Source organism: Eupeodes corollae, chromosome 1, assembly GCF_945859685.1.
Source record: "Eupeodes corollae chromosome 1, idEupCoro1.1, whole genome shotgun sequence".
NCBI lineage: Eukaryota > Metazoa > Arthropoda > Insecta > Diptera > Syrphidae > Eupeodes > Eupeodes corollae.
The window spans coordinates 245,670,804-245,694,897 of record NC_079147.1 but is presented as its reverse complement, the minus strand read 5'-3'; the positions used below and the strand labels follow the sequence as shown (position 1 = coordinate 245,694,897).

Sequence of the window (24,094 nt, the reverse complement as noted above, 5' to 3'; positions counted from 1 at the left end):
TTTTCTTCTTTTTTTTTGTACCTGATAATATGCCAATTAATAACATGTCAATGTTTGGTTAATGGTATGGAATGGTATAGTATGGCGTGGCATGATATGGCAAAGCTGCTTGGGAGTACTTATGGAGCTGTTGGATAGGATTGGACGCCCTTGAAAAAAAAAACAAATTGATCAGGGAAATCGTTTTTTTTTTTGTTTCTATAGCTATAAAAATCCACCTCAATGACAAACAATTTGGGTAGGTGGGGGAAAGGAGGCGGGTTGTGTTTTAAACCCAAATGTGAATTTTGAATCGATTTATCTTTGAAACTTGAAGCAAGAATGTTTAACATGCCATATGAACAACTAACAACTTTAAAAAAAAGAACCATTAAGATGGCCATCCAAAGGTATAGCTACCTTATTATACATATGTATGTATATTTATGTATTTTGTTTTATTTTCCAAGGGCAGTCATGTATTTGGCTTTTATGTCCTTTGAATATTTATTTTGTCATTTATTTTCCTTCTTGGGAGAATGTCCTTTTTTGTAATGAAAATTTATTCGAAAAGATTTTAGAAAATTGGTAAATATACAATACATATTTTATGAAATTGTCAAACGATTCACCTTGTTGGATAATAATGGGTATTTAAATGAGAGTTTTAAAAAAAGTATTTTTTAGCCTTTTTTTAATAGCAGCAGCGGTTAGATAAAGGTGGTAATATACTAAACTATAGGTATACAGGGCAAGTTTGGTATATGTAGAAAAGTCGTGGTCTAAATTTAAATGAGAATTATAATAGTTAGTTTTTCTCAGCTGGACAGCTGTCACTTTGGGAGTTGTCACTTTTTGACAAGTAAAAAACTCGTTATTACTAAAAATAAGTGCATAGACACTTCAACAACGCATTGAATTTCTTAAATTCACTCTTTAATATTGACTTTTCCAATAATTAATTTTATTTTGAATATTTCTTTATTTAGACAGCTGTCAGTTTAGAAACTGTCACTTTTTGGCGCCTGTCAGGTCAAAGTAACTCGTCATAAGCCCGTGTCTTCTCTGCAAACAGATTGGTTTCAAAATGTTCATGAAACCAACAAAGCAACCGATAAGAAGTTTTATTTTGAAAAGCCCACTATTTGGACAGATGTCACTTTGGGAGTTGTCACTTTTTGACAAGTAAAAACCTCGTTATTACTAAAAAATGAAAGCATACACACGCTTTAACAACGCATTGAATTTGTTAAATTCACTCTTTAATATTGACTTTTCCAATAATAAGTTTTATTTTGAATATACCTCTATTTAGACAGCTGTCATTTTAGAAGCTGACACTTTTTGGCGCCTGTTAGGTCAAAGTAACTCGTCATAAGCCCGTGTCTTCTCTGCAAACAGATTGGTTTCAAAATGTTCATGAACCCACCAAAGCAAACGATAAGAAGTTTTATTTTGAATATCCCACAATTTGGACAGCTGTCACTTTGGAAGTTGTCACTTTTTGACAAGTAAAAACCTCATTATTACTAAAAATAAGTGCATAAACACTTCAACAACGCATTGAATTTCTTAAATTCACTATTTAATATTGACTTTTCCTATAATACATTTTATTTTGAATATTTCTTTATTTAGACAGCTGTCAGTTTAGAAACTGTCAGTTTTTGGCGTCTGTCACGTCAAAGTAACTAGTCATAAGCCGGTGTCTTCTCTGCAAAAAGATTGGTTTCAAAATGTTCATGAACCCACCAAAGCAACCGATAACAAGTTTTATTTTGAATATCCCACTATTTGGACAGCTGTCACTTTGGGAGTTGTCATTTTTTGACAAGTAAAATTCTCGATATAACTTAAAAATGAAAGCATACACACGCTTTAACAACGCATTGAATTTGTTAAATGCACTCTTTTATATTGACTTTTTCAATAATAAGTTTTATTTTGAATATACCTCTATTTAGACAGCTGTCATTTTAGAAGCTGTCACTTTTTGGAGTCTGTCAGTTCAAAGTAACTCGTCATAAGCCCGTGTCTTCTCTGCAAACAGATTGATTTTAAAATGTTCATGAACCCACCAAAGCAACCGATAAGAAGTTTTATTTTGAATATCCCACTATTTGGACAGCTGTCATTTTGGGAGTTGTCACTTTTTGACAAGTAAAAACCTGGATATTACTAAAAAATGAAAGCATACACACGATTTAACAACGCAATGAATTTGTTAAATTTACTCTTTAATATTGACTTTTCCAATAATAAGTTTTATTTTGAATATGCCTCTATTTAGACAGGTGTCATTTTAGAAGCTGTCACTTTTTGGAGTCTGTCAGGTCAAAGTAACTCGTCATAATCCCGTGTCTTCTCTGCAAACAGATTGGTTTCAAAATGTTCATGAACCCACCAAAGCAACCGATAAGAAGTTTTATTTTGAATAGCCCACTATTTGGACAGATGTCACTTTGGGAGTTGTCATTTTTTGACAAGTAAAAACCTCGATATTACTAAAAAATGAAAGCATACACACGCTTTAACAGCACATTGAATTTGTTAAATTCACTATTTAATATTGACTTTTCTAATAATAAGTTTTATTTTGAATACAGCTCTACAGCTGTCATTTTAAAAGCTGTCACTTATTGGCATCAGTCAGGTCAATGTAACTTGTCATAAGCCCGTGTCTTCTCTGCAAACAGATTGGTTTCAAAATGTTCATGAACCCACCAAAGCAACCGATAAGAAGTTTTATTTTGAATAGCCCACTATTTGGAAAGCTGTCATTTTTGGAGTTGTCACTTTTTGAGAAGTAAAAACCTCAATATTACTAAAAAATGAAAGCATACACATTGCACACGCTTTAACAACGCATTGAATTTGTTAAATTCACTCTTTAATATTGACTTTTCCAATATTAAGTTTTATTTTGAATATACCTCTATTTAGACAGCTGTCATTTTAGAAGCTGTCACTTTTTGGCGCCTGTCAGGTCAAAGTAACTCGTCATAAGCTAGTGTCTTCTCTGCAAACAGATTGGTTTCAAAATATTCATGAACCTACCAAAGCAACCGATAAGAAGTTTTATTGTGAATATCCCACTATTTGAACAGCAGTCACTTTGGGAGTTGTCATTTTTTGACAAGTAAAAACCTCGTTATTACTAAAAATAAGTGCATACACACACTTCAACAACGCATTGAATTTGTTAAATTCACTATTTAATATTGACTTTTCCAATAATAAGTTTTATTTTGAATATGCCTCTATTTAGACAGCTGTCATTTTAGAAGCTGTCACTTTTTGGCGTATGGCAGGTCAAAGTAACTCGTCATAAGCCCGTGTCTTCTCTGCAAACAGATTGGTTTCAAAATGTCCATGAACCCACCAAAGCAATCGATACGAAGTTTTATTTTGAATAGTCCACTATTTGCACAGCTGTCATTTTTTGACATTTAAAAACCTGGATATTACTAAAAAATGAAAGCATACACACGCTTTAACAACGCATTGAATTTGTTAAATTCACTCTTTAATATTGACTTTTCCAATAATAAATTTTATTTTGAATATTTCATTATTTAGACAGCTGTCATTTTAGAAGCTGTCACTTTTTGGCGTATGTCAGGTCAAAGTAACTAGTCATAAGCCCGTGTCTTCTCTGCAAACAGATTGGTTCAAAATGTTCATGAACCCACCAAAGCAACCGATAAGAAGTTTTATTTTGAATAGCCCACTATTTGGACAGATGTCACTTTGGAAGTTGTCACTTTTTGAAAAGTAAAAACCTCGATATTACTTAAAAATGAAAGCATACACATGCTTTAACAACGTATTGAATTTGTTAAATTCACTCTTTAATATTGACTTTTCCAATATTAAGTTTTATTTTGAATATACTTCTATTTAGACAGCTGTCATTTTAGAAGCTGTCACTTTTTGGCGTCTGTCAGGTCAAAGTAACTCGTCATAAGCCCGTGTCTTTTCTGCAAACAAATTGGTTTCAAAATGTTCATGAACCCACCAAAGCAACCGATAAGAAGTTTTATTTTGAATAGCCCACTATTTGGACAGCTGTCATTTTGGGAGTTGTCACTTTTTGACAAGTAAGAACCTGGATATTACTAAAAAAATAAAGCATACACACACTTTAACAACGCATTGAATTTGTTAAATTCACTCTTTACTATTCAATTTTCCAATAATAAATTTTATTTTGAATATCCCACTATTTGGACAGCTGTCAGTTTAGAAACTGTCACTTTTTGATTTTTGACAAGTAAAAACTTCGTAATTGATAAAAATAAAACGATAAACATTTAATAAACGCGTTGGATTTATTAAATTCACTACATATGTATGTAAGTGGTACAAAGTTTAAGATTTTTTAGGCAATAGTCAAACTACACGGTGACCACAAAAAGATTCTTTATTTCTTTATGGTCTAACTCAGGTAGTAAGTCTGCTACAGTAAGTCGGCTACTCCATCGGAAGAGCTGGTTAGACAATTTTTTTTTTTTTATTTGTATCAGTCGTCATGAATCGCTATACCGATAGTGATTAAGCGTTTAGGGTAAGATTGCAACGTCCGCTCCGGTAGCGTCCTTCAGGTCAAATTTACTCGTCATAAGCTCGTCACTGCAAACAGATGGGTTCAAAATTTTCGTGAATCCACCGATAAGAAGTGCGAACGGTAACGCCGCAAATGTTTCGGAAAGTCTTCCTTTGCGGATTTTTGCGGATAAAAACAAAACAAATTACGATATTATTATATTTTAGTCACGTAATGCACGTATTTTGTAAAAAAAAAGAGGTATTGTCGGTATTTGACGGGATTCTAAAAAGCGGGATTGTAATTGATCGGGATTTTGAATAAACGGGGTTTTAAAAGACGGGATTTCAAAAACTCGGTATTTTAGAAGACGGGATTTTAAAACTTTATTTTCGGGATTTTTTAAAAACAGGATTTTAAAAAGCGGGATTTCGATACGCTCCCTGCTTTAACAACGCATTGAATTTGTTAAATTCACTATTTAAACAGCTGTCACTTTAGAAACTGTCACTTTTTGACATTTTACAAGTAAAAACTTCGTAATAACTTCAAATATAACTTCAACAAAGCATTTAATTTGTTGGATTTACTAAAAACTTGAAACCTTTTGGAAGCAATAGTGATACTACACGTTGAAGACACAAAGATGCCCATATTTCTTTTTTGTCTTACTCCGGTGGTAACACTGCTACAGTGTCAAATGAGTGCTCCATCGGACGTACTAAATAAATAAATTAGGTGGCGCAACAGTCCATGAAAAACCAGGGCCTAGTTACTTTCAACTCTCAACCATTCCTGTGTGCGAGCAATGTTGTCAGGGATGGAAGGGACCTACAGTTTATTAGACGAATCCGAACGGTTAATTTGAGAAGGCACTTTTTCATGATAAGAAGACAGTTCCTCGCAAGAGGCAGTACTCGTGAAAAAGGTAAGGTGGCACAGGCAGGGATTGAACCCAAGACTCCTTGCTAACCATCACGCTACAAGTAAGTACTGGTTACTTTTCGTTAGTTTGGATCGCTATACGGATAAAGAATGAACGTTTTGCTTGGATATGTATTTTTCCGAAAAATCATATGTAAAAGTGTGATGTCCGTTCCGGCGGCGTTAGTTTAAAGTTTCTCATCAAAACCCGTGCTTTCACTGCAAACAGATTGGTTAAAAATTTGTATGATCCCACCAAATCAACCGATAAGAAGCGCGCCGGAAACGGCTCGAAAGGCTGAAAATATCAAGAAAGTCCGTTTAGCGACCCAGACTAGTAGGCGGCGTTTAGCGCAGCGACACACGTCTTCATTGGGCTTAAAAAGGGAAACAGAGCGTACAATTTTAGACCGAGATTTGAATTTTTACCCGTGTAAGATTATTATGAGGCAAGAACTACAAGATACCGAATATAGACAACGTTAACTATTCGATTAAGTTATGCTTTGGAGATATTGGACAATGGTGAAGTAATTGAAGGTAATCTTTTATTGAGCGATGAAGTTGAAGAAATATGCGCCGGAAATGTAACTAAAAGTCTTCCTTTGCGGTTATTTCAAAGGGCTACACTCAAAAAATTTTCCTGGTAGGCAAAATCTGGTAGAAAATACCAGCCAAAAAAATGGAATAATAGTCCCGATTTCGTGGTAAATAACTCCAGATTTCCTGGTAAAAATAAATCTGGTTTTATTTACCAGAAATCTGGATTCCTGGTAAAATTTTTGACAGAAAATTTTCTGGTAAATATTACCAGCGTCTTGGTAGAAAGTATTTTTTTTCATGGTAAAATAAAGATTATCTGGAATCTGTTAAATAGAACCAGGAAATTTATTTTCCGGTATCTTTTTTCCTGGTAGATAAAACCAGTTTTCTGGTACTTTTTGCCAGAAATTCTGGGAGTTTAAAAATGATCTTTTTTCTGGTAAATAAAACCAGGAATTTTATTGTCTAGTATATATTTTCCTCTTAGGTAAAAATCAAATTTTAGTACAGTATGCCAATCAAGCCCTTAGGAATATTACCTATAGCTTATGCTTTCTTTTTAGTAGGAAGAATACAATTAAATATACCTATGCTATGCATGATTTCATAAGGCGCTTACCATAATTTGGAGGGAAGAGCTTAGTACTCTACCAGAATTCAGCTACATTTTGAGTAAAGAAAATCGCGGTATATTCTACCAGAATTCTGGTACATTTTACCAGGAAAAAATGCCTGTTATATTTTACCAGAATTCTAGTACCTACATTTTTACCAGAAAAAGAAAATGTTTCTGGTATATTGTACCAAAATTCTGGTACATTAAAAAAAAATATCCCTGGTATATTCTACCAGAATACTGGGTTTATTCCCGATATAATTTTTACCACGAAAAATTATTATTCTGTTATATTCTACCAGAAATCTGGTGTATTTTACCAGGAATTATTCGAAAAATCTCTTTGTGAAATTTACCAGGAGTTTCTGTAAAATTTTACCAAGACGCCTGGTAGGAATCTAAAAAACACTTTTTCTGGATAAATTTAGCGGGAAATCTGGTCACCGGTACCAGTTTTTTTTTTTAGTGTACACGAGTCTTATACAAAGTTTATTGGTTTTAAAAGCGGGTATTCCAGGAAAAATATCTTAGATTACGCCCATAATGTAACGAAAAGTCTTCGAAAATTATGTTTAAGCAAAAAACGGGATATAATATTCCGTAAATTATTTGCGTAATTTATATTTCCAAATAAAGTTTATTTCGCTGTCGTTCTAAAAAATAAGTATTAGAAGAATTTCTGATGTAAAGAATCAAAAAATGTTGCCAAAAACTCAGGTTTATCTTTGGAATTACATTAAGCCTTAACTTTTAAAGTTCAGTTCACACTAAAAATTCAAAACGGTCGATTGGTAGCAGCCACGTATTTTAGCATAATGAGTCCTTGAAATGGATCAAAATGATTCGATAATAACCCGAATTATTCCGGAAAATTCTGTAATGATTATTAAATAAGATTAGTGTACTTTTGTTACTGGCAGCGCAACGAGCGACGGTGTGATTGGATCTTAATTATTCGAAAATAAGGCTGAAAATAAGGGACTGCGCTGCAGTGCAATGATTAATGTTCTGAATCGCCGGAATTCGAAGATATTCAAGACACAAGGAAAGAGACAATCACAATTTTGCAAGAAGTTTTAGTATCCGTGCACAATTGGTCAACGAAATCTTTTGTTGATTTTTTTTTTTTATTTAAGGGTCACGTGGAACAATACTCATAACAATCGATTTAATACCTTAAACATTAAATTTGTGACGTAATCGAGGACATATTGCCACATCGATAACATTTTCCATTGTTAATGGAAAGAAAGAAATTAGAAAGCCCTATCTTACTTGAGAAATACTGGATTTCGAAATTTTATCTATGTGTCTGAATCTTTTTAACACAGGACCCAAGGTTCTTAGGTGAATTCTTTAACTGTCAAACGTATTTGTTTACGTTACGCTTTGTAGTAGATGAGTTGTTTAGTGTTTCAAATTTTGAAATAGTAATAGGTATTGTTAGCGAACAGCCCGTAGTTAATTTTGTTCTTTAAACAAGCAATGCTTTAAGTATACTAAGACAATTTAAAGTTACTAAAAAGGTCAATTGTTTTGGTCGGGAAAAGCATCTGTCAAATTATTAGTTTAGTACTTTTGTTGTATGTAGCGCTAAAGTACTTAAACATTATGTCAACATGTTACCACTTGAATAAATTATTGTAAGAAACTGATTTTCCAGTTGCTATTTTTAGAAACTTTCTTTAAAAACACGAACTTTGCTTAGAATCTCAATTGCACAATTTTTGTTTAGTGAAAGTAAGTCCCGGAAAGAAAGTTGACAGACAGATTTTTTGAAAATTCTTTAAATAGAACTTATTACTTTAACTTATACGCAAATATGCGATGGCAGGAAGGAAATCTCTGTCATTATTTGGACATAGGGAATGAATATATTTCTAGGTCCACATATAGCTATATAAAGATCAGATCACCTGTTTCATTGCGACACACCTACATTTCTACAAACTTATAAGTTTCCAATAAAAAACATATTATAAAAATTACTTTTACTATTCCAACAAAACGTCAAGTTTCTTTGATGAATAAAAATAGATTTTGTGTGCGTTAAATTCAGTTTGACGTGATAATAAGTAATTAAAATGTTCTTATTGCCTATTGACACGACAAGATATAGACAAACAAAATGTTCACATTTAATTAATTTTATATTCCACCTAATATATCATATTATTGTTAAAAGGTACAAATAGAAATGATGACTGATAAAAAAAGGAGAAAGTCTCTTGTGGTTTTGTTACTGACTTCACACATGACAACAACAACAAAAAAAACTACTACGTTTTTCAGGTAATTAAAGAAAACCAAAAACAAAAACATCAACAATTTTCCAGCAACAGTCAATTCATTTTTTTAACATTTTTGTTGACTTTTGCATCATTGTTTATTTTAGTGCTTATTTCAAGATAACAAATTTAAAATTTTAGAAATAGTGTCCTGCAAGTTAAGCTATCTCGAGCCAAAATTTGTTGCGATTGACGTCAAGTTTTCATGATTTCTTCACAAATTATAACTATTTCGTAAATGTTTCAAAATTTAACAATACTTCTGACACTTGATTTTGCGTTTTACGAATTGCAGAATTTGACAGTATTTGTGACATTTGATTTTACGTTTTACGAATCAACGTCATTAGCCCAGAATTGTGATATTTAATGTTGCGTTATACGAATCAACGAATTTGACAATATTTCTAACATTTTATGATACGTTTTACGAATCAACAAATTAAATTCAATCCAAAAGTCATGCGACATTTTCGGATGGACATTTTGGTGATGATGTTTTCAAATTTTCATAATTTCTTCCTAATTTAGTAAATATTCCAAAATTTTACAATATTTCTGACATTTGATTTTGCGTTTTACGAACTTCAGAATTTGACAATATTTCTGACATTTGATGATACGTTTTACGAACCAATGTCATTAATCCAGAATTCTGACATTAATGTTGCGTTTTACGAATCAACGGAATTGTTCCAGAATTTGACAGTATTTCTGAATTTGACGTTACGTTTTACGAATCAACAAATTAAAATCCATCCAAAATTCATGTGACTTAACTCGACATTTAAATAAAAAATTATAATTATACATTTTCGGTTGGACATTCTTCACAATAAAATAAAATTTGACAATATTTCTGACATTTCATTTCGCTATTTACGAATTTCAGAATTTGACAGTATTTCTGACATTTGTGGGGCATTAAAATTTAAATTACAATATAAATGGTTTATAAACCTAAAGAAACTTTTGCACCGATTATAAGTTCAGGTACTAACTGAGGTTTAAGTAGTGACATAAGGTTACATCTCAGATAAATCGGTGAAACGAAATTAGTTACTGAAATACTTGATATTTTGAATTTTCGCAAATAAATTCCGAGACTTTGAAACAATTTAACACTTCAGATAAGATTTCTCAAACTTATCGAGTAAACAAAAGGCGTTCTTCTTTTTAAGCTCAGACAAGAGCCTGAAAACAGTTTGATCATAGCTCTCTGACTTATAAATGAAACACATTGGAGGAATGAACTGTCAATAGCTTAAGAATTTTCCATCTTTTAGACCACACAAAACAAACGTGAAATCAGCTGCACTTAGCTTTTTACTCCATTAGCTCGGGCATTTTTTTCAGAGCTTATAAAGCGCGTTCCGAACTAGCTCCGATTGAAAAAAGAAACACTAACCAATAGCTCTGTATCTGTGAGCAAAAAAAGAAACGCAGATCTATTTTGACAGCTCAGTTCTCACCTCTGAGCTTAAAAAGAAAAATGCCTAATAAGGGTGAACGCAACAATCTCCCAGTATTTTGATAATACTGGTTATTGGCATCGGTTTTCCATTGGTAAATTTAGATTTCCTTCAAAAATTGATTTTATTTCGTGGTGCATAGAATTCGATTGGAAGTATTTTTTTTTTTTGTTATTGTATTAGTGTACCTTCGTGTACGTGCTAACGAATGCGGTTAAGCTGTCAAATTCCCAGCTAAAACATTTTTGAAAATTGTTTTAGTAATTGTGCAAAGAGGGGTGAATCTGGAGTAAAATCCAAATCCGCAGATTTGATCTTAAAACAAAAATAAATCAAATTGGAGAACTTTATGTTTTGACATATCTAAATAATCAAAAAATCAAATCAAAAATAAATTGATTTATTATACCCTTGGAAAACCCTTTATTTTGCAGTCTGGTGATCCGGCTTAATCAAAATTGTGCATCCTTCATTAAAACATAAATCTAAAGTAATTTTTAACTCAGGCAACTTTAGACTAAAAGAAAACTTTAATTGTAAAACTTAAACCAAGAGAAAAACTTTTGGGATATTTTGTGCGTCTGGATGTTGCCGCTGACGGGTGTTCTTGCACTTGCGTTAGGGCAGTTCAACTTGTTGGTAAAACACGAGGCAAGTCTTTTCTTTAAGCATCTTGCTTTCAACCACAAGTGCTCTCAACATCGTTATTGGTCAGCTGTCACTTTAAAGCTGCCATCTTTTGACATTTGAAAAGTCAAAACTACACAATTACTAAAAATGGAAAAAACCATTGGAACTGTCAAAATTGACGTCAAAAATGGTAAACATTTTGTTGTCACAACGAAACAATCACAATTTCAAAAGAAAAGTTAATTATTCCCCTTTATTGCTTTTCGACCTTTTGCTTTGTGGTCACATGAAAAATAATTCTTGAAGTTATTTTTGACATACTGACCCTTAAAAAATTCATGAAAATGAAATGATACTGGAAACGTAGCCATGGCAGCCATTTGGCTAAAGACCTTTTAATAATGGAATTTTCATTGATTTCTCTTTCAAAAATACTTGATTTTGAAAATTATACACATCTTAAAAATAGGTTACAGCTTTGATAAGGAGATTTAAGGAATCCCAAACTATCCACCCAGCGACCTTTTTATGATGCACAAAAACGACGAAATTCAAACCGTCGACAAAAAAAATAATTAAAATAAAATCAAATTTTTAAACGATTAGGTTGCTACTTCAAAAGGTCCTTGAAAGTTCAAACCCTCCACATCATAAAAAAAAACCTTTTTTCTAAAAAATTAAACAAAGATTTCCCATCAATTGTATTGAAAAAATCTAAGCTTAACCCATCTGTCTATTTTTTCGCCCTTTTTTTCTCATGCTCTAAATCTTTAAGATTGATGATTTCTTCATGCTTCTCGCATCGTGTCCACGAAGGAAAAGTGTAAAATTAAAATAAAAAAAAAGAACTTAAACTCAATCTTCTAATACTGTTATATCATCTTGTACACTTCAATATCCCATTAGTTACATAAATATTTAAAATTCACTTCAGCTTTTCCAAAGTTAAGTCGCCCCTCATTGCTACCATAGCTGCTGTGGATTCATATCAGGTATAGAATTTCACAAAAGACGAGTAAGTAGTATAAAAAAAAGTTCATACCCGAGAAAAAAACTCCATACGACGAAAAACCCAATCTTAGAAACCCTCTCCTCAAAAAAAAAAAAACACACTCTGGGTGGTGTGTTCTTCCAGAGAATGTCTTACACCCGCATTTAAGATACATTTTATCTTCTCTTCCACCCATATTTTATCAACTTGCTTCTTTTTTTATATACAAAGTAAGATGAAAATAAAAAATGTTTAAAAACAAAAGAATAAGAGAAAAATGCAAAAAGAAAAAGAAGATATATTTATATATATGAACGAAGGTATACCTGCGGACTATCCAATCGATCCAGAGACTGTCTTCGGGATGGATAATCATCCAAAGTCAATATCTGCTGGGATGCTGCGATTGCTGCAGCTTGCGGGCAATTTTTATTCAAATGTTGCGGCGGCGGCGGTGGTGGTGGACTCATCGAACCACAAGGACTCCCAGGACATGGACTGCCACCACACGGACTACTGCAGCGCGACCGACATGTAGGACTATAACATACCGTTGCAGCAGGCTGTGGTTGGGCCTCCTCCTGGGGCACTACATTCACCGGCAACGGTGTACATTGTGTATTACGCCGTGGCGATCTTCCACGGTCAACTGTGGTTGCACTCCAATATCCCCATGCCATTTTATTTTATATAATTTATTTATTTTTTTGTTTTGTTTTAATTAACTTGTTTTATGTTTTATTGGTTTTGGAATAAACTTTAAAAATTGATTAATTTTCAACACACTTTCTTTTTTTTTTTAAATTGAACGAGAAAAAAACCCACACAACATTTGCAATACAAACTGTCAAATAAATTGCCACTTTTATCGATTTCGAAAACAGATGACAGAATGGGACACCAAAAAAACACTCACTGGAGGACCTTTTGCCTTTTTACTGATGGCGACGGCGGCGGCGGTGGCGACTGCAGGTGTAGGTAATCAATTTATGTATAATTTTTTTATCATTTAATTTATTTTTATTAAAAAGAAAACGAAAACGAAAAGCTCCTCGAACTGTTGTAGGTAGGTAAGGTATATATGCGATGATGATTATACGAGATTACCAAGTCGAAGTCCTTCTTGTGTGAGGACGTTAGGAGGACATGAAAACATATTCGAAACGGTATCGGTTGTTAAGGTCGGTATCGTAGTCGTACTCGTCCTCGTTCTCGTCCTCGTACTCTTCCTCTTTCTCGTCAGTCGGGCGTTTGTTCGGTTGCTCGAGCTCAGTAGGTCCTACAGTAAGTTAGTTAAATTGTGAAAACCACACCTATAATAATTGTGTAATATCCCCTAGGTGTATGCAATATAAAATCTACACGCAGAAATCTTTTGTAAATGTGTTTGTAAAGGCTAAAAGGAAAACCAGAAACAACAACAACCAACATTTAATGAGAATAATTTATCAAGAGAGTATAGGACCAGAGCGGAGCGAAAGAGAGAAAGAGCAATAGAGCTCCATTCATCAACCAGGGTTGCCATGATGACGAAATTTCAGTTCTGTCAACTAAACAAAAGCAGTATTGAGATAACCGCTTTTGAAGTTTTAAACAGTAGCCAATCAGAAGTAATTTTGCTACACTTAAAATACTTAAATTTAAAATCTAAGTACTGAACAATTTTTTACGTCTTCAATATTTTAAGACAACGTCTTAAAAAATTTCGAAAGTAAGAAAAGACTGACTATAGAAATGATCCAATGAAGTATAGTCTCGATCAGGTCTTAAAATCTCACGCTTACAAGATTCACCGCATAACTAAATTGGACATAAGAACAGAGTTCGGCAAAAAAACCTCACGTATTTTTAGACGTTTATATTAAAAGCTATTTAAAGATAAAATGGTATTCCGGGTATAGATAGGTGCCGTTTTTAGTAATCATAATGGCGCGGCCCTTATGTGACAGTTTGGTGTGTTAAGTCCGTATTTTTTCGAAGAAAATGGGAAAAAGGCTACAGTTAATGCGGATCGGTACTGTCACATGATTGAGACCTTCCCAATCAAATTTAAATCAGTTTACTAGGAACTACAAATAAGTCTGGTTCCAATTTAAAAACATTCAATGAAATTTGTCTGTTAAATTGTTTATTTATTTGTCATTGCCTTTTAAAATATGGGAGATCTTTTTGCCGGACCCTGCATAATGATACTCCTTTAAACGGATAATTTTCAAAGCCATTTGGGGTGAAATTAATTGAAACATTGAAAAAACAACGATTTTGTGAAAATTCTAATGGCAAGACCCTTAAAAGTTCTAAGATCTGGATACATATTATTTAAGCTCAAATATCCAAAACTAAGTCCCCCAAACTTGCTCTTGACATTAAAAAATTTGAAGAGTTAAACAGAATGACTTTTCGACTTGACTTCTATTTTCGAGGTTTTACATTGAGTCTATACACGGAAACTTTTTCTGCTTCTTGCAATCGATTCATTTTGAACACAATTTTTAAATCATTCCCCCCCTCCCCCTTTAAACAAAACAGTTCATTTAAGGTCGAGTACTGGCAAATATTTAAAAGCGTATGTTAAAGCTATTAAAAATAAATGTCATAAATTGCACTGCATTTTGAAAAGAAAATGTCAAACGAATGTCAAATTCATACATTTCAATGAAAGTTTAATAGCGGACAAAATCATGCAGTAATCCCAAATTCCCACTTTGGGTTAGTTTCCTGGTTTCCAAATTTCATTCTTGTCAAACTATAAATGTCAGCATTCTGACAAATGAGACAATGTTGTGTTTTTTAACTTTTCAGAACAGAACCTTTATAACTAATGAAATTGGGACTTATTTTGACAGCCGCTATAAAAAAAATTTATATTGAATCAGTTTGGACAGATTTGGAACTAATTATTATTAACAACTAACCAATTGAGTTAAAAATATCATATAATAAATCAATTCAATGATGTGGTCGAAAAAAAATGTTGTTTTTATCATTTCTGAACAAACCCAATAAAGATACAAAATTCACCTCGTTTGTGGTGAATTTGTATCAGGATTTTCGCGAAAATTGTATTTAATCACAAGAAACGTCATAAGAACTTTTAAATTGCCGAACAATTTGATGTGTGCGGTCGAAAAACAATGTTGTTTTTATCATTTCTGAACAAACTCAATAAAGATACAAAATTCACCTCGTTTGTGGTAAATTTGTATCAGAATGGTCGCGAAAATTGTATTTAATCATAAGAAACGTCATAAGAACTTTTAAATTGTTCGCATTCATAAATAAATTAAAAACTTAGGTGGGATCAAAAAATAACATGATAGTTTCATACACAATCGAAAATCAACAGAACTGTCATTTGGAATTGACTTGTGGTGAGTTTATGATTTGTCATTTCAAAATTTCTATTATTTAGCACATTGACCACAAAAATTGTGAAAAACTGAAAATTTCTTTAACCGATTAATAATAAATCAAATGTATCACGAGAACTTTTAATTTTTTCGCTCACATAACAGAAGTAAAAACTCAGTTGGGATCAAAAAAATAACGTGGTCATTTAATTCACAATCGAAAATCAAGAGAACTGTCATTTAGAATTAACTTGTGGTGAGTTTATGATTTGTTATTTCATAATTTTTGTGGTCAATGTTCTAAATAATACAAATTTTCTTTATAAGAAGACGAATAAATCAAATGTATCACAAGAGCTTTTAAGTTGTTTGGACTCATAACAGAAGTAAAAACTCAGTTGGGATCAAAAAAATAACGTGGTCTTTTAATTCACAATCGAAAATCAACAGAACTGTCATTTAGAATTGACGTGGTGAGTTTATGATTTGTTATTTCAAAATTTGTATTATTTAGTACGTGCATCACCAAAAATGTGAAAAATTGAGAATTTCTTAAACCGATGACGTATAAGTCAAATGTATCACAAGATTTTTTAAATGTTTCACCCTCAGAACAGAAGTAGAAACTCAGTTGGGATCAAAAAATAACGTGATCATCTCATTCACATTCAAAAATCAACAGAACTGCCATTTAGAACTGATTTGTGGTGAGTTTGGTGATTTGTCATATCAAAATTTTTAGATATTATTTAGAACATTGATCACAAAAAATGTGAATAATTGAAAATGTCTTTAACCGATAACGAATAAATCAAATGTATCACAATCAAAACCGTGACCATTTAATTCACAATTTAAAATCAACAGAACTGTCATTTAGAATTAATTTGTGGTGAGTTTGGTTAGTTTATGATTTGTCATTTTAAAATTTGTATTATTTAGCGCATTAATTATGAAAAATTGAAAATTTTGATAACGAATAAGTCAAATGTATCATTTGGATATCAACAAATCTGCCACGAATTATGAGGTGAAAATTTACAATTGTAAAAAGTCATTGAAGCCAAATTTTGCCTGGTGTCATTAGTTTTTTCTATACTTCAAGATTGATTGACTCAAAGCTTTTTTAACGAATTATTTGACATTTAAGTGATGAAATTCGATTCTTTGAACAAAATTGTGTTCATTCTAAATGATTCCAACAATTTTAGACCCTTTGGAAACGTCAAGTTATGTCTGCATCATTCCTCAGTACTTGTCGAAAAGTCATACATAATGACATTATTGACAGAACAGAAGATAAAGGTTAAGATTGAAATCAAAAAAAGAAACCTTAAAGTTATTGAGATGTCAAAAAACTTGAAAAAAAAGGTGACATCTAATTTGACAGCTGGCAGTTGGTCGAAATTATTTATAAAACAAAAGGATGAAAAAAAGTGTTTTGATTTAACCAAAGAAAATGGACATGTCAATACTATTTGTGAAGATTCTATTCCAGCTCAGAATCTTAAATTCAAGAAGCCCAGGAGTTAAGAAAATCAAAACATAACACCTTAGAAATGTGTTTAAAGGGAAACTGTGCTACTTTCTATTCCATTGTTTCAAATGTGCCTTGTCTTATTGACATTTTTGGCAACCCTAAAGAAAGAGAGTAAAAGGATCCAAGTTTATATTTTTTTATTTGTTGTCGCTTCGAAAGTTGGCGCAAGTTTAGGGAGAATATATACCTTCATATATGTGTACCCTATACACTTACATGTTTTATGGATGTATAATAAAATATGTGTGTAGGTCGTATGTGTGTATGTATGTGCAAAAAGGATATTTTTATATTTTCGAATAAAATATAAATAATTTACTGCATTCACGCGCCGAGCTGTTTTGGCTCTGACTGTGGCTATTTGAGGTGAGTTTTGTAACAAGGATAATACTCGCTCGTTTGCAAACATTATCCTCTTATTGTGCATACCAACGAGGATAACGAAAACCACGACGAAGAGCAAGAGGAAAGAGGAGACAAATGAATGTAATAAATAAAAAAAAAGAAGAAGAAAAAAGTCAAAACCCATCTAGGGATGGACAGAGAGAAGAGGAGCAAACAAAATTATGAGATGGTGATGACGAAAGCGATTGGGATGAGGGCAAGGATAAAATCAAGGGGTGGATTTTTCGCCTCCTTTAATCTCATCCCTGCACTGGACACCGCGATGGACCACCACTACCACCACCACCACCATCACTAAAGCTCCTCATCAGAGGTGGTGTTTTTTTTTTTTATTTTTTTTATTGCGATGATGGTTTTATTATTATTAATTTGTATTGCAATTGTTGTTTGTTCATTTAAATTACTTTATTTCAAAGGATTTTCGTAGTCACTTGTAAGGATCTATAGACGAAGACGACGATAATGCGAAAACGACGACAACGACAATGAAGACGACGATGATGATAATAATGATGATGATGATGTTGTTGAAAAGAAGATTTTTCTTTGTCACTGGCACAACTTTTTGGTGTCTGCCCCGAGCGCACACCACGAGAATATATGAGGAAAAAAATTACTTTTGACCTCAACCGACAAAAATCAATTGAATGCCAAGTTTATGCTACCAAAAGCAGAAAAAAACAGAAACGAACTCGAACTCAAACTCAAAAACGGATATGTCAGAAAAAACTCTAGAAAAAGGATTTTCTTTCCCGGTTTTCGATTTTCGGTTGTTCGATATTGAATTTCAACACTCCCGCACTAAATTTTCGAAAATTTGGGAATAATTCAGGATGTTTTTTTTTCTTCTTGTTTTTTAGTTTTAATCGCTTGCTGCTGCTTCTGCTGCTGCTAGCCACTAAATAATTTGTTCACCCATCGAATGAGAGAGTGAAACTGTTTTTTTCAGGGACCTGGTGGCCATAGCTAGGCTCCTTTTTCCAGAGTTGCTTATATGTATATTTTTTGAGTGTGTTAGTGTCGGTGTCATCTCTCAGTCTCGGCTCTGCAGGGATTGTGGTGCGCAGGATTTCATCTACGCAGGGTCGAAAAAACAAAAAATTGTTGTTTTTTTTGTATAACACTTTTGATCCTGGCGATGAGGAGGATGATGATGATGAGTATCCTAGTCGTAGGTATCTCCGAAGAAGGATATACTCGTGGGCACAGTGTGTATAAAAGAAGGTGCCATATGAGCGAGATTTTGTAAGCCTGATTTCGCCGGATGCTTATCTATGACTTGTGTTGTTTCTTCTTTTTTTTTGTCGAGTGTTATTTTTGTTGGACTGGACATGGACAATGGAGGTTGGTAGAACAGTAAGCCATTGGAAGAAGAAGAAGAGAATTTTGTGTTTTTTTTTTGTTGTACCTATGTCGTTTTATTCTGGCTAACACCAACCGACTTACAATGTAGACGAGGACAACGACGACGAAGACAACGACTATACGTTGAGTAGGTATTCAATAGGAACATGGTATAGAATGAAGACCCACCGACGACGCACAATGTAAACCATAGAGAGTCAGAACTCAGGAAAAATATAAAAGTTAGATAGGTATATACCAACCAATTTAGGACTAAGACTAGGTAGGAATGTTTCAGTATAGTTTAAGTTTTAAACACTTTTTGTAGACACATTTTAACCCTCATCACATGATATCCCTTTATTTGTACACTTAGAGAAAGACGTGCTGCGAAGTCAGACTAGTCAAGATTTTAACTTTTTACTTGAGAAGGTTACTTGATTGAGATTTGACTTTATTGAAAATTAAAAGTTTCTTTTGGCTTGAATTCAATTTTTACGGATGAAAATTAATTAAATTTAATTCTTTAAATTTAATAAACTGGATGTGTGAAATAATTAATAAAGGGTTATTCATTTTTAGTATTGTCAAACTAAGTTGTGATGGGTTCAAGAAATCGATTTTGTTTTTATAAATTGCTAATGAAATATGTCTAGAATACCGTAGTTAAGAGATTTTTCAAAATCCGTAGTCGTTTTAAAGATACGACTTCGGGCTGTTAAAAAAATTAAAACAAATAAAGGAATCGGTGGAAGGTGGAAAAGAACCAGGTAAACTTACAGATAAAGTTATTCAGGAAACCTTTAACACAGATTTTGAAGGTAATTTGAAAGTAACGTCGGTTATAGGATGCCCTACAGGCAGCGAAGCCCTTATTTATGTTAAGAACCGTGATGAAAAGCGAATCTCACGTTCTGAGCGGCCGTTAAACAAGCCAGAATTGATTCAAGAGTGAAAAATCTGCTTTGAAAGAGTTTCAAGAAAATGAGGAAGGACTACTCTATGGACCAGGTCCATAGCCGATTGAAAGGTAAGTTGATATATTCATAGTTAAGAGGACTTGAAACTTTAAACTAGTTTTTCTCAAAACTGTGTTTTTCAAACTTTTCTCCATCGTGTCTCAAAAACAGCTTGAACGAATGACTTGAAATTTGATGGGTTGGATTCAGCACATGTAAACGCATGGAATGAACTATCGCCAAGCAAAAATTCCAAAACTCGCGACTTTTTTTTTCAAATATCTCCCAAAAGTCCAATTTTTAGTATATTCATTGGATGATAGTTCTTTCCATGCATTTAGGCTCACAGATTAAAACGCCGTTTACTTTTTTTGCTTTAGATAAGCCAATCAGCCGGAATCGTGGGGGAAGTGCGAGCCCATTTTTTCGAGGTGGAGTTGTTCACACAATATTTTTAATTATTCATATTTTATATTTATACTGTCGAACTATGTTAATAAATGATAATAAACTTATTTAAAGTTGTATCTATTTACTGGTCGTAAACAAAAATCCTTAAAATACAGGCCGTCACATGGGATGACCCCCTTAACCAATTTTTTGCTGTTCAGTTGAAAGTCTGGCATTTACGAAAATGGATCGCTTAGTTATCACCCAACGAATAAAAATTGTTAAAACTTACTGTACAAATGGTGATTCTGCCACAAAAACATATCATGCCTTGAGAAGAGATTATTGTTTACATAATTGTCCAACTACGCAAGCAATTAGCAAAATTTTGAAGAAATTTGAAGACACTAAATTGGTTACAGATATTGTAAGGCTTGTGCATCATCGTTTCACACGTACCACTAAAAATATCGATGCTCAGGAATTAGGACTGTCTTACGACACATTATGCCGTTTTTTGTCCAAGCTCATACAACAACTGAGGCAGGGTGAACATTCACAACTTCGTAGATTCATTGAATGGATGCTTGAACAACAGGCACATTTCTCACTCATAAAATTGTCATATTTGGGGTTCTGAAAATCCTAAGTAATTGAATAGAGACCATTACATCCACAAAAAGTCAATGTTTGGTGCGGATGTGTGATTAGACCTTACTTCTTCGAAAACGAAGATGGAACGACTTTCACCGTCAATTTGGAGCGTTATGGTTATATAATAACCGACTTTTTTTAAACTGCTATTGAAGAATACAACTTGGAGAATATGTGATTTTAACAAGACGGTGCCATGCAACAAAACTCAAGCGAATATGGCTTTATTGCAAGAGACATTTCCTGGCCGCGTAATTTTTGGTCTTTGCAATATGAACTGGCCATCAAGATCATGCGATTTAAAAACACTGCACTTTTTTTGTAGGGCTACGCGAAAGACCGTGTTTATGCAGATAAACTTTTAACTCTTAAGCACTTAAAAACCAACGTTCATAAAGTTATGGCTGAGATACCGTCTAAAATGTGTCAACAAACTAAAAAGAAATTTCATGAAAAAATATATTTATATGTGTTTTATTTACGTTTGCTCAAAATGGATAACCCTGTACATTCAAGGGAATATTTGACATGTACAAAAGCTAACTTAATAAGTTAGGCCGTCCTGAATTCTTGAAAAAATGTTTTAATTTTAAATGGTATTTCAAATTACTCCTGTTTTGGTAATATTCAAAACTTCATGTAATTGAATTGTTTACACCTAAACTCGCACAGGGGTTTACATATAAAAAGACTTCCCATTCCCCTACAATTTGTTGGGAGGTTATTTCATATTTTTTTGTATCTCTCGGAACCACTTTTTTATGCCAAGGACAGAATTTGAGTTTAAGGAAAGGAAGTTTTTTAAAGTGTACTCGTATATCCTCAATATTGCAATGTGCGAAAGTGCGTTAAAGCATTACATATTCATGAAGTACGGCAAAAGAACGAAAATCTACACTTGACAGTACGGTACGATAGAAATTGGACTCAAGGATGTACTAAGAATTCATGGGGACGCAGGCATTACGGCTTGATTGTTTAAGGGAAAAATTCAACCGGCAAAAAGAATGAGACAAGACATTACAATGGTGCTTAAGCGAAGTAAATTGACAAGTTCGATTGCGAATGAGCATTGAACAAGAAGAGAGTCTCGATCCGATCTTGTGACCGTTTTCTATGATTTTCTTAACTGGAATTTACAATATAATAATGAAAAAACGTTGATTTTCAAAATATTGCAATGTATGGTGCGTTGAGGTTTTCCACATTCGCGTAGTACGGCACAAGAACGAATCTCTGCATTAAAGTACGATCAAATTCGGGGGTTTATAGTGTACTGCTTACGGCAGTCTTCAGGTTAAGTAAAGTGACATTGTGCTAGAATAGAATTTCGAAAATTCAACTGAGTTAATTTTAACAACAAAGTAATTAAGATAATAACTAAACAAAACAATTCATCTTTAGCATTTTTTACTTCTTAGATACAACATGAGATGTTTCAAAAATAAACAACAATAACCAGGTGTTCTTTTACCACTACCAGCCTATAAAATGGTTAAGCTTTTTGTCAACAGTGAAGGAAAAAGACAACAAATAATTTCATATGGCAAAAGGAAGGTGATCTTAAGCAAAGTGAAGACAAAAAGATGTAAGACCAAGAAGTACAAACAGACTTAACTTTGAAAATTAATATAAACACTAATCTTACACTCCAAACTTGTTCATTGACTCCTTGTGTCTGGATTGCATTATAAATTTTTCCTTTGTTGAACTTTTTCTTTTGTTTGTGTATTTTATATCACATTCTTTTTAATAAAATAACCAAGTAAATTGCAGTGAAATAATGTTTTATTTTCCCCGTGATCCAGCTCAGATCGTCTTTTTGTTTGTGTTTGAAAGACAAATGGAATTTGTGCTTTATGCTTAGATCTGTGATTGTGAACCAAAATTTAGTTTTTCTATTTCACAACAGGTGAAATTTTGTTTGTAAAGTTTGGTAAAACTTCCATTTATTTGGAATTGAAATATTTTTTTTAATTACATAACGAAAAGCTTCATATTTATTTACATTTTTTAACAAAACAAAACAAAACAAAACAAAATATCATGAAATTAAAATGAATAAATGCAAAAAAAAGTTAATATTAAACAAAATAGGGACGGATTGATTTTGACAGCCCGAGGCGACCATATGTTTCTATTGCTTTCTGTCAAAATAAAAATGTATTGTTCGACAAATCATCTTTAGCTATGAGGCCTATTTTTGGATGGACGGGTTCGTGAATAAGCGTCGAGGTAAAGTGAAATCGTCACAAAAGATCTTGTGATTTGACCTTTTAAGACTTTTTTTGTGGGACTTGCTCAAGTCGCAGCTCTATGCTAGTGGTCATGATGATTTATTTTTTTTGATCTGATCTGATATGGATTTGAACATTGTGAAAATAATACGCGGCTAACTGTCTGAAAACAATGAAAACATAGCGTCCACTGGAATAGCTGTCAAAATATTGAATACAAACTAATTCAATGTTACGAACACAACGCAAATGCAGTTTAACTTTTTCTTGCAACAATTTGACATTTCAAAATGTAGGGAAAAATATGGTATCTGTCAGTGATTTTGAGTGTTTATTGTAATTTCGTGATTAATATCAACAAAATATTGAAGCCATTTGTGAACATCAAGTTTTATTTGACTTGTCAATCAAAAGATTCATTAGCTGACCCGAACAAATGATAGGAAAACATGAAATGTCAAAAAGCTGTACAATTCTTGTGATACGACACTTTTTGACAGCTTCTTCAGCTGCAGCATGCAGTTCCAGTTGCAGTTGCTTATTGTGTTGGGAGTAATAAAGCAAATTCAATGCTGGATCAGTGTTTCCAGAAACATCTACATTTTAGGCTGTGTTCATAAACTAAATGTGTCCCCACTTCTTTTATTCTATTTATTTTCTATCAAGGAGAATATATTTTTTAAATATCGTATTTCCTTATTAACGAATTCGCGGCGAAACGAAAATAGTTCTTCCTATATTCCAGTGATTTGACACTTTTGACTTGACTTTGTCTTCCTATATTCCAGTGATTTGACACTTTTGGTTTGACAGCTTTCCACAATTTTTTTGTGTTTTGATTGAATTTGTGAATTTGCGGTTTATTTATTTAATTAACAATATTTAATTTAAAAAATTATTTTTTTTTCTAGTGGGATTGTGGATAAATGATTATATTTTTATATGATTGCAATCACTAAAGAATCCACGAAATCGCACAGTATATAATACAATAATAACTTTCGCCTGTGAATCTGCCAAAAAAAGCTGTCGGATTTTAACTCGCCAACTAACATTATGAGATTTCAAATTCGTCTTGGAATTCGTTAATTGGTCGAATTCAAAATGAAGGAGGCGAAAGCAATAATTGAAAAATGGCACTCACTAGAAAAACGATTTGGCGAGAATCCCATAATCAGGCTCCATGTTACATCACTAAAATATAACACCTGTCAATTTTCCAAAGT

General features: G+C 32.9%; 1 protein-coding gene across 6 annotated transcripts in view; it reads right to left on the bottom strand.

Annotated features, from left to right (window-relative positions):
- Positions 1–18,826, bottom strand: part of LOC129942184 (atypical protein kinase C) — a 92,473-nt gene extending 73,647 nt beyond the window's left edge. Inside the window, exons 1-2 of one of the 6 annotated variants that reach the window (XM_056051025.1) lie at positions 17,689–18,826; positions 12,316–12,746 (exon numbers count right to left, since the gene is read on the bottom strand). In XM_056051025.1, coding sequence (XP_055907000.1) covers positions 12,316–12,669 — 354 coding nt within the window. In that variant the 5' untranslated portion in view covers positions 12,670–12,746; positions 17,689–18,826. Of the gene's footprint in view, positions 1–12,315; positions 13,339–17,688 lie in introns of those variants that run through there. The other 5 variants (XM_056051022.1, XM_056051027.1, XM_056051026.1 and 2 more) reach the window with 5 other exon arrangements.
- Positions 18,827–24,094: the final 5,268 nt, after the last annotated feature.